Source organism: Gobio gobio, assembly GCF_949357685.1.
Source record: "Gobio gobio genome assembly, chromosome: 15".
NCBI classification, from domain to species: Eukaryota; Metazoa; Chordata; class Actinopteri; order Cypriniformes; family Gobionidae; genus Gobio; species Gobio gobio.
In genome coordinates, this window is record NC_137108.1 from 23158883 (window position 1) to 23171127 (window position 12245).

Sequence of the window (12245 nt, forward strand, 5' to 3'; positions counted from 1 at the left end):
CAGCTCGTGCCTGCTCGTACAAGACCTCGTTAAACCACACCCCCTCTGCTACAAGATCTGATACTCATTTCAAATGCAAAGATCTCAGCCAATCACAACAGAGGCTGTTTTTACTGAAGTCTCACAGCAGACACGCCCCTTGAAACAGGGCATTCAAGCCAGAGGGCAAACATCAGTATAGGAAAAATGCCTTTTATTTCAAAATTATGACATTTTATGATGTAAAAATCATACTAACAATAGAAGTACACCTCAGGAAACATTATAAAATAATAGAAAAATGCCATGCCATGGGACCTTTAAAGAAAATAAAATTCTGTCATCATTTACTCACCCTCATGTCGTTCCAAACCCGTAAGACTTTTGTTCATCTTTATATTACAAATCAAGATCTTTTCAATAAAATCTGAGCGATGCAAAATCTAAGCGATGCTTTGATGCTTCAAAAAGTTCATAAAGAGATCGTAAAACTAATCCATATGAATTGAGCAGGTTAGTCCACATTTTCTGAAGAGACTCGGTCACTTTATATGATGAACAGATTAGCCTTTTATTCACATTTAAATCACTCAATTCATATGGATTAGTTTTACGATCTCTAACTTCTTGAAGCATCAAAGTGTCAGTTGCGTTGCTGTCAACGGGGGGACAGAAAGCTCTCAGATTTCATCAAAAATATCTTCATTTGTGTTTGCAAAGATGTACGAAGGCATTACGGGTTTGGAACGACATAAGGGTGAGTAATTAATGACAGACTTTTCATTTTTGGGTGAACTAACCCTTTAATGTTAGTTAATGCATTAACTAATGTCAACTAATGGGAACTTATTGTAAAGTGTTACCCTGTATTTAAGATGGTATGTTCATAAATCAGATCTTGGTACAAATGCATTGAGTTCATGCCATTCAAAGTGAAGTATTTCATGATAATCTTCTCCTCTTTTGTGCCCAGGTTTCAGACACCGTGGCCGGGCTGCAGCAGTCTGTCTCAGGACCCTTGACCTCTTTGGAGGATGTGTTTGGAGGACATAAGCCGGCGCTCGTGCCCACACGCTCCTGCAGGCGTCTTTCAGAGCGGGTCATGGCGCTCCTCTCCAACCTGACTCTGGGAAGAGGTCTGATCCCCATCGCTGATGGATTTTACAGGGCGAATGGAAGCGAAAGCATAGTAGGAGCACTTACCCCAGCCCCACCTTCTGTAGCCCCCACTCTCAGTCCATCCGCCAACAGCATTCCTGCGCCCTTCTCCCCAGGCTGGGCAGCTAACATCCTCATGGTGAATGAAGACTACAGGTGAGGAGATATCAATATCAGGAGTACTAGTTAAAGAGATCAAATGTCCAGATTTGGAGATTTGTTCAGTGTTGATAAATGTTGATGTTCAGTTGATAAAAATATATCAGAGCACAATATGCTTAAAAGGGCCATATTCTATGCCTTTGAAGAATTGTATTCTTAGTCAAGATTTTTAAAGCGTACACTCTAAAAAATGCTGGGTTAAAAGCAACCCAAGTTGGGTTGAAAATGGACTAACCCAGCAATTGGGTTGTTTTAACCCAGTGAATGGGACGTTTTAACCCAGTGAATGGGTCGTTTTAACCCAGCGGTTGGGTTAAATGGTTGTTTAAAACATCCCAATCGCTGGGTTAAAACAACCCAATTGCTGGTTTAGTCCGTTTTCAACCCAACTTGGGTTGCTTTTAACCCAGCATTTTTTAGAGTGTAGTTTTCATAGATGCTGATGGTTAAACTCACGGTACATAAAACATCTTTATTGTAAAAGAGCAAAGACAATCCTGTTTGTCCATAATATTATCCTTTGAAACTGATTGAAAAATTTAAATGCAAGAATGATACTCTGGCCCTTGCTTTTCAAAAGTTTGGGGTCAGTAAGATTTTTTAACGGTCTTGAAAGAAGTCTCATGCTCACCAAGGTTCCATTTATTTGATCAAAATACAGCAAAACAGTAATGTTGTGAAATATTATTAAAAGTTTTTCTGTTTTCTATTTTAATAGTTTTTAAATGTAGTTTATTCCTGTGATGCAAAGCTGAATATTCAGCATCCAGTCTTCAGTGTCACATGATCCTTCAGAAATCATTCTAATATGCGGATTTGGTGCTCAAGAAACATTTTTTATTATTGTCAGTGTTGGAGATGTGCACCATATTTTGTCAAAATATTTTTTTTCCAAATTTCTTTGGTAAATAGAGTACAAATCAACAGCATTTATTTGAAATAGAAATATGTTTTGTAACATCATAAATGTATTTCCTGTTGCTTTTGATCAGGTTAATGCATCCTTGCTGAAAAAAAAAACGTACTGACCCCAAGCATGTGTGTGTATTGTAAAATAATAGCTGAATATGGCAACACATTTTTTGAATTCAATGAAAAATATGAGTAATTGAGTAAAATTAATTTGGTTTCTAGTATTTTGTCTCCAGTTTATTTGTTATTGGCAGGTGTGGCAAAAATGTGTGTGTGTACGTTTTGATATTTCACTGTCTAAAAGGCACTGATATTGAAAGGTATACTGAAAGGTATTGAAGATGTTCTGAAAATGTCTTATCTGTGTTTATTGTTTAGGTGGCTGTCGTACGTGCTGCTGCTTTTACTAGATCTGGTGGTGTGTTTCTTTATTCTTCTGGGTTTAGCCAAACAGGCCCGCTGGCTACTTATTCTGTGAGTTACACTCATTTCTGACCTGCTATATGTGAGTGTTTAGTATATTTGATATGCACACAGCATTCCTGCATAATGTACAAAGAACATAAACATTCACAGTAATGTTTTACTATGTATCTGAATTCCTTAAGATAGAACATTTTATTTTTGCTTACTGACACCCACTCAGGCACAGAGAGGCAGATGGTGAAAATGTCTATGTGTGTGTGCATGCATGCATTTGCAGGATGACAGTGCTGGCCTGGTTGGCTCTGTTTCTGAGTTGGGGTTCTCTCGGCCTGGAGACGGCCACAGTGGTGGTGAGTATTCCAGCAACGTCTAGCCTGACAGAAAAACAACAGCTCTCCGCAAGCGGACATCCAGCACAGAATACCGCCATCTGTGTGTGAATGAGTGTGTCAGCTCCCTTCGCGGAGACATTTGTGTTCAGTGAAAAATCCAGCCAAAATCTCTGTGAATGTGACTTTTTAAGTTTTAAAAGGTCACACCAGCCAAGATGCAGTCACTTATTGTCTGCTTATGAAAGAGGGAGAGAGGAATAGAGTGTGTTTGTGCGTGTGTTATAATGAAAAAGGTTTTCCACTCTGGGAACTCAGCAGTCATGGCACAATCCCAAAAAGGGAGGAAAATAGGGCAGAGATTAAAGCTTCAATGTGTGTGAATCTGAGTGTCTGTGTTTCTTTGTAAAAAAAAAAAAAAAGAAGGAAAAATGGATGCTGTGTTGAAGATGAGCATAAAAGATCTTAAAAGCAATTGAAAAAAAGAGAGAGTGAGTGTGCTGCATGTTTCTGAGAGGAATACAGCAGTAATGGTCAGCTTGACTTCAAAAAATATATTATATAAATTTAAAATTACAAATGTAAATACACAGTTCAAAATGATAAGTAAGGGAATTTGGGTAAGAAGCTTTATTCAGCAAGAAGGCATTACATTGAACAAAAGTGGCAGTAAAGGCATTTATAATGTTACAAAATATTTCTATTTCCACAAAAACATTAAGCAGCAACTCTGTTTCAACTTTGATTATAATAAATGTTTATTGGGCCCCAAATCAGCAAATTATAATGATTTCTGAAGGATCATGTGACACTGAAGGCTGGAGTAATGATGCTGATAATTCAGCTTTACCATTACAGAAATAAATGACATTTTTAACCATAAAATAGTTATATTAAATTGTAATAATATTTCACAATATGGCTGTATTTTTGATCAAATAAATGCAGCCTTGGTGAGCATAACATACTTATTTTGAAAACTAAAATTAAAACATTCACCAAGCCCAGACATTTGAAGGGTAGTGCATAAATGAAGATAAATATTATGGGTCACCAGTAAGAACCTCAACCAAAATCTTTAAAGGCAATACCGATGATGCGAAAGAAAGAAAGAAAGAAAGAAAGAAAGAAAGAAAGAAAGAAAGAAAGAAAGAAAGAAAGAAAGAAAGAAAGAAAGAAAGAAAGAAAGAAAGAAAGAAAGAAAGAAAGAAAGAAAGAAAGAAAGAAAGTGACAGGACGAGATGGCAGTTGCTGGCCTTCAAAACAAGAGTTTCATTGTCCAGATCCAGCCAACAGGAACAATTGCCTAGCTTTCCCCTTTATAATACATACGCACACACATACTCAGTTTTTCTTTCCTCTCTCCATCACTCTCTCTCTCTCTTTTTCCTGACCCTCTTTAGTCCTCTTGTGAAGCTCTTGGTAATATCGAGTGCTATTCACTTTGATTAATTAATCACATTCCATGAGCGAGAGCAAGTGTGTGTTAAAGAGACAGACAGTGCTGAGTGGACAAGAGGGAAGAAGGACAATCGGAAAACTGCTTGAGGGATGAGAAAAAAATTAGGATTTGCATACGTGTCAGTGAATACTGTAGATCAATAGCAGTCAGAGCAGTGGGACGAGAGAGACTGAGGGAAGTATGTCACTTGGTCACTGTGTCACACAGTTAACATCTCTCTTCTGTATTTGATTTTGCTCAATTCCCTTTCTTGCTCTTTTTTTCTCCCTCTCTCTTTTTCTCTCTCAGGCCCTGAGTGATTTTTGCTTTGACCCAAACACATTTGTGCTTAACTCCACTCACTTCAACTCTAGGACAAGCACAGGTGCTGTAAAGCTCATTCATACGCAATTGCTTTGTTTCAAAACTTATTGAGCTGCCTACATAAGCAGCATTGTAGGGCGTCAGTTACAGTACCAACGTAAAGGCTGTTCAAAAAGGCACACGGTGTGTCATTAGCAAATTTTTAACTAAATTAGGTATAAAAAAGGTTCAGTGTCTATTGTTAAAGGTGTAGCAATTCACAAAGCGCCACTCACGCAAAAGTCACTTCCAAGCGTGGCAGCTTTCTGTAGGTTAATGCGACAAATCCTGATCCCGTGGATTCCAAATGAAATGACTGGATTTGGCTTGCGAAAATTTGTTAAACAACGGTAAATGTAAACGCATATTTTTAGCTACTTTGTCAAACATTTCTGTGTAGTTCATGTTGACATTGAAAACAATCGAAAAGCAGCACAGTGGAATGCAAAATCGTAAAAAATACATCAAACAATCTATTTTTAGCTGTCTGCAAAATAGTCAAACATGTCTGTCTAGTTCATATTGATATCGAAAAACGATCAAAAAGCAGCACAGTAGAACCCTTACGAAAGGAAAGTATATTTACCAATATATTACTTGAAATATATTATAATATATTGTTAATATATTGATGGTACATATATACAAATACAATATATTATATACAGTATTAATGTAATATATTGCAGTATATTGCAAAATATACAAATTATTGCTGCTTTAAATATATTGGAAAATATAAATATTAAATCCCATAAATGGGAATATATTGCCAAATGTATTACATGATATTTTCCAATAAACTGCAATATATTTTTGTTTCGTTAGGGAATGCTAAAATGCAAAATCGCGATTTCGTCAAACAACGGTAAATTTGAGTGCATATTTTTAGCTGCCTGCTAAAATGTATATCAAAAGTGTCTGTCTAGTTCATGTTGACATCGAAAACGATCAAAAAGCAGAACAGTGGACTGTAAAAATGCAAAATCCTAATAAATACGTCAAACAGCTGCAAATATGAATGCATATTTCGCTGCTTGCTAAAATATCTTAGTTAAACGTGTCCATAGTTCATTTTGATAGAAAACTATGGAAAAGCAGAAAAGTGTAATGCAAAAAAATTATATAATTGTGAATGAATATTTTTAGGTGCATGCTAAAATATCTGTCAAACATGTCTCTCTAGTTCATGTTGACATCAAAAATGATTAAAAGCAGCACAGTGGAATGCTAAAATGAGAAATTGTAAAAAAAAAAAATAATAGTCAAACGGCGGTAAATGTAAACGCATATCTTTATCTGCATGCAGAAATCTCTCTTTCAAGCGTGTCCGCTTAGTTCATATTGACATAGAAAACAATGGGAAAAATGCTTCTGTGTGAACGGCCACTTAGAAGGCAGCTGTACATGTAGACAGTAGGCAGCGAGGCAACTCATTAAGTTTTGGAACAGCGCTAACTGTCCACCTGCCTTCATCTCTGACGCATACACAGTCTTACCCACGCATTGTATCTTTTTATTTTCCTCGCTCTCTCTTTTCTCTAAATAGAAATCCTGGATTATTACCTAACCTGCAGCAGGAAAATGAACAGCCCTTTTCAACAGGTGCGCAATCTTGTTACATGACAGTGATGTCATAGAGATTACTAAAGCGGTAACAAATAGAATGTTGATGATATCACGAGGCAAGTATAAGGAATTATAATGATGTCACAAAGCACAGATTAAGATTAAAAAGCAATGCCATTTATGTCACGGTGAGGATGAACAGAATAAAGAGGATTATGACATTATAATCACGATTTTGTAATCAAGACCTAGTATGGCAGTGTTTTTGGAGGGACTGATGAATGAAGAAAAGAATTTGATGTCATGAAGGAAATGTGCAATAACAATATTTTGATGTGAAAACGAAAGGCCAGGTTCAAACTGACAGTGTAATAGAACTGCTGAGTTGATGTATTGAATATTTCCTTTAATACAGTCTATAAATGATACAATTGTTTTCGAGCCATTGGAAATTATTATTTTGCTTCATAAAAGTATTTTCTTCTTCATAAAGAGGCTGAAATGAATCATGCCTCGAGACAAGATTGTGCCTTAAAAATGCAGTTACAGATTTTGGCTTGAGAAATTCTGTTAAATCAGCAAAATTCTGTTTGTTGAACGGGCATAAGATACTGACCCAGTCCCAGAGAGCACTTTCCAGCATCCACTCTCACCTTTCCAGTCTGGAGAGAGACGCCCTCCCACGGTTTCCAAAGGCAGAGGTATGTTAACACTGCTTTCACTGCCAGTATGGCAGAAACTGACTGGAAAGATCAATAGCAGCTGTAAAGTAAAGTGGATTGCAACATGCTGCTTAGCTACTGTGATATTTCCCCTTGTAGAAGTCACTCAGGGAGGTACAGCAGATCCTCAACACCACTGAGGGCAACTTCCACCAGCTGGTAGCACTTCTCAACTGTCGAGGGCTGAACAAGGTAACCATAGCAACCTGTTTTCCACCTCAGCCTGACTGCAAGTGAGAATCTAATACTCTGCAAATGAGGTTGATGAGCTACACTTCTGTATATTAAAGCACACCGTCTCAATCTCCTCCCTGTTTTCATGTCACTCTCTCAGGATTATGTTGACTCTCTGAAAGGCCTGTGCTATGATGGGATGGAGGGGTTGCTCTATCTTTCCCTGTACTCGTTTCTCTCCGCGTTGGCGTTCACAGCTATTCTTTGCTCCCTCCCTGGAGCCTGGAGGAGTTTCCACAGGTTAGGTGAACCCGTCTAACAGCCCATCTGCTGTTATTTTCAGAAATAGCATTTTTAATTATATTCATGCCGACAATTTTAAGATGGATGAGCTACATAAAACAAGTAGTGTTGTACTTGAGCAGTGAGCCTTTTTATTAGTATAGCCTGTATCAAATGGTTAATATATATTTACATTTTGTAATTATTATTAATATTATTATAGACGTTATTTCTAGGAAGCATGTTATAAATGAAGAAACATGAAGAACCTGCATGTAAAAAGTCTTAAAATGCTTCTATTTTGCATTTTTCTTAAAATTCAAACTTTTTCCCCCCTAACAAATTCTATTACAACAATATACCATAACAGTTAAAGTGAAACGTTAATTAAAAAAAAAAATCACATTAATTTCCCAGTATCTGGTATCCTTTTGTTTTAATTTAGGGATTCCCAAACTTTTTTTTAGCAAACCCATTTTACCTCAAATATTTACTTAGGATGAGATTTAAGTAATTATTTCAATAATTTAACAACACATTTGCATGTTCACGGTTATCTGATGTCAGTTATTGGTCACATGACATCCAGGTAAATAAAATATAAAAAATATTTTAGTAAGTGTTTTTTTATTATTATTTATTTACTTGAATTTTACCTTTACATTATTTAATTAATTATTTGCTTTATCAACTCACAAACCCCAGTTTGGAAAACCCTGCTTTAATGTAGAACCCCAAATCAGAAAAAGTTGGGACAGTATGGAAAACACAAATAAAACAAAAAAGAAGTGATTTCTAAATTTACTTTGACTTGTATTTCATTGCAGACAATATGAACACAAAATATTTCATGTTTTGTCTGGTCAACTTCATGTCATTTGTAAATATGCATCCTTTCCTTTCATTCAGACCTGCAACACATTTCCAAAAAAGTTGGGACAGGAGCAATTTAGGGCTAGTAATGAGGTAAAATGGTTAAATAATGATGTGATTTGAAACAGGTGATGTCAACAGGTGATTGTAATTATGATTTGGTACAAAAGCAGCATCCAAGAAAGGTCTAATCCTTTAGGAGCAAAGATGGGCCGAGGATCGCCAGTTTGCCAACAAATACGTGAGAAATTTTTGAAATGTTTAAAAAACAATGTTCCTCAAAGAAAGATAGGAAGAGATTTGGATATTTCACATTCAACAGTGCATAACATAATTAAAAGATTCAAGGAATCTGGAGGAATTTCAGTGTGTAAAGGACAAGGGCGCAAGCCTAAGCTGAACAACCGTGATCTCCGATCCCTCAGGCGGCACTGCATCAAGAATCGTCATTCATCTATAAGCGATATCGCCACATGGGCTCAGGACTACTTTGGCAAACCTTTGTCAAGTACCACAATACGTAGTTACATCCACAAATGCCAGTTAAAACTGTACTGTGCCAAAAGGAAGCCCTATGTTAACAGTGTCCAGAAGCGCCGTCGACTTCTCTGGGCTCGGAGGCATCTGGGATGGACCATCACACAGTGGAAACGTGTACTGTGGTCAGATTAATCAGTATTTGAGGTATTTTTGGGAGGAATGGACGCCGTGTGCTCCGGACCAAAGAAGAAAAGGATCATCCAGACTGTTACCAGCAACAAGTCCAAAAGCCAGGGTCTGTCATGGTATGGGGTTGTGTCAGTGCCCTTGGCAAAGGTAACTTGCACTTCTGTGAAGGCACCATTAATGCTGAAAACTACATAGAGATTTTGGAGCATAATATGCTGCCTTCAAGAAGGCATCTTTTCCAGGGATGTCCATGCATATTTCAACAAGACAATGCAAAACCACATTCTGCACACATTACAAAGTCCTGGCTGCGGAGGAAGAGGGTACGGGTACTTGACTGGCCTGCCTGCTGTCCCGACCTGTCTCCAATAGAGAATGTGTGAATGCGACAACGAAGATCCCGTACTGTTGCCCACCTTAAGACTTGTTTGCAGGAAGATTGGGACAAAATTACACCTGAAACACTTCATCACTTGGTGTCTTCAGTCCCTAAACGTCTTTTAAGTGTTGTGAAAAGGAATGGCAACATTACAAAGTGGTAAATGCTTTACTGTCCCAACTTTTTTTGAAATGTGTTGCAGGTCTGAATGACAGGAAATGATGCATATTTACAAATGACATGAAGTTGACCAGACAAAACATGAAATATTTTTTGTTCATATTGTCTGCAATGAAATACAAGTCAAAGTAAATTTAGAAATCACTTCTTCTTTTTTGTTTTATTTGCGTTTTCCATACTGTCCCAACTTTTTCTGATTTGGGGTTGTATGTGCCCGAGCTAATTTTGATCATTATGTTTTTTAGTATATTTTTCAAAATCCTAAAAGATTGTGTATTTGCAGTTTTAAATAGATTAGATTGAATACCAAATTTTCAAGGTGACTTTTTGCACCCCACTGTTTTTATAAATGCAGAAGGTACATGGTGAGAATTGCTCATTTTTATATAGAAATAAATAACAAACAAAAAATCTTTGAGAATAACCGAAGACTTTATGTGTCCTCCATTTGAGGAATGCATAGCATATGTTGTGTTAATATGTAAGCTGTATGTGTAATGTGAATATAGAGATTAATGCTCGCAGAGAATCTGAAAATCTTCCGATTTTTAATGCAAAACAAATGACATGATTCCACCATCCTCAACAACAAATGCAGCCGAATGTTAATGGAGGTTGGGCTGCTCAACTCCAGCCCAGTTTGACTTAAATGGGCCTGTGGTAACAGAATAAACACTAACAACTGCTCTTATCAGCAATGCACAGATGAGAGAAATATGATCTCAACTTAAGGGCATTAGTGCTTAAATGCATTTCACTCCTTTTATGTGGATATGGTATTAATGTCGCTATTACCATTAGTTCAGAAAGCTCAGTCACTTACTATTGATTCAGCCTGACTTGGTACACTCCCTCAAAATGCCTGATGTAGGCAAATCCAGTTGTTTTAAGTTTCAGAGGTGGCTGCAGTGCTTAATTGCAGTCAAATTATGTTTAGAGCACAAACTCCATTTGCACAGACAGTAGATGGCAGATGCATAGATTACTGAAATGACAAAGAGGAGCGAGACAGATTAAAGGATTACCTAGACTGGGATTATTTTATTTCATGACAATATCTACATGTATGTAGTTAAGAGAGATTTTTCAGTAAATGTCTTTAAAGCCTTTGTTTTTTGCAAATGCATACATAAGCACATAAAGCATATACTTATTTCATGACGTTTTTTCCTTTTTTTGATGTTCCATAATTATCACCGGGTGGCATAGCGATTCAGAGGAATACGAGGACTCCGACAGCGAAAGCGAGGACCCCTTCACTTCTCATCAGGCACGTAGACAGACGGCCACGGGTTCCCAGCGAGGGGCCTTGCCCCCCTTCTATAGTTACCAGGGGGCCGGCTGGACTCCCCCCTTTTCTAGCGCACCTCCGTTACCGTGAGTAACACATGCACAGACACACAGACAGACAGACAGAATGACCCTACCCATAAACCACCACGAGGTTGTGTACATCACTCACATATAGCTCAACAGCAGTACCTCAATTCTTCTCCTAAATTATTTCCTTAAGTATCTGGAGTACTAGGAGTGCCACTAACAAATAAAATAAATAAAATGTTAATTTATTAATTAAAAATAAAAATGCAAATAAATAAATCAGTTTTCAAACTCACAAATAAATAGACATTCATAACTATTGATTTCATTTATATATAAAATGTAACAATAAAATAATACAATTAAAAACGCTTTTCAAACCAACAATTAAATAGACATATTTAAAATGATGTATTTAATTTAAGTTTACAATGTTAGCTAAATGTAACAATAAAATAATACTTCAATAGCTTGCAGTTATAGAAAACATTGGCCAATTACATTTTCTAAATGCTTTTCTTTATCCATTTTTCAATCAAGTTTATAACATAATAAATTGAAGCAATTAAAAATTATTTATAATTTGTCACTATGCTACAGTTATATTCTATTCAGCAAGGATGCATTAAATTGATTTAAATAATTCAAAGAAAATACATTTATAATTTATATAATTTATAAATGTTGTTAGATTTCTATTTCAAATAAATGCTTTACTATTCATCAAAGAGACCTGAAAAAATGTATCATGGCCTCCACAACTATTAAAAGTTTTAAGCATCAACTGCTTTCAACATTAATAAGAAGAAGAAATGTTTCTTGAGAACTAAATCAGCATATTAGAATGATTTCTGAAGGATCATGTGACACTAAAACTGGAGAAATCCCTCCTGATAATTCAGCTCTGCCATCACAGCAATAAATTTAAATAGAAAACACTTAATTTAAATTATAATAATATTTTATAATAATATTTTTATTAGGTTACTGTTTTTATTGAATTATTGATAAAAAAAAATGCAGACTTGATGAGCATAACAGATTTACCAATCCCAAACTTTTGAATTAAATAAACACTTTTAAATATGTATATATTTTTTTATTAATACATTTATTATTTTTAAGTGGCACTTTTAGTCTTCCATATATGTCTAGGTATTAGAAACTCACAGATTCGTTCCTTGCTTGAGGAGCTATGCATCTAGGTTGTCTTATGATTAACCTTTGCACTATAAAATATACATATATAGTCACACATGCATAAACATATAGAAACAAGTGTCATGCAGGCAGACAAACACATAAAG

General features: G+C 36.1%; 1 protein-coding gene across 1 annotated transcript in view; it reads left to right on the top strand.

Annotated features, from left to right (window-relative positions):
- Window positions 1–12245, top strand: part of ttyh1 (tweety family member 1) — a gene marked incomplete at its 3' end in the record, with an annotated part of 36850 nt that overhangs the window by 19440 nt on the left and 5165 nt on the right. The window contains exons 5-13 of the mRNA XM_079837789.1: window positions 953–1293; window positions 2590–2685; window positions 2915–2987; window positions 4717–4792; window positions 6320–6375; window positions 6948–7040; window positions 7161–7253; window positions 7396–7535; window positions 10828–10995. Of these exons, the coding sequence (XP_079693915.1) occupies window positions 953–1293; window positions 2590–2685; window positions 2915–2987; window positions 4717–4792; window positions 6320–6375; window positions 6948–7040; window positions 7161–7253; window positions 7396–7535; window positions 10828–10995 (1136 nt within the window). The remainder of the gene's footprint in view (window positions 1–952; window positions 1294–2589; window positions 2686–2914; window positions 2988–4716; window positions 4793–6319; window positions 6376–6947; window positions 7041–7160; window positions 7254–7395; window positions 7536–10827; window positions 10996–12245) is intronic.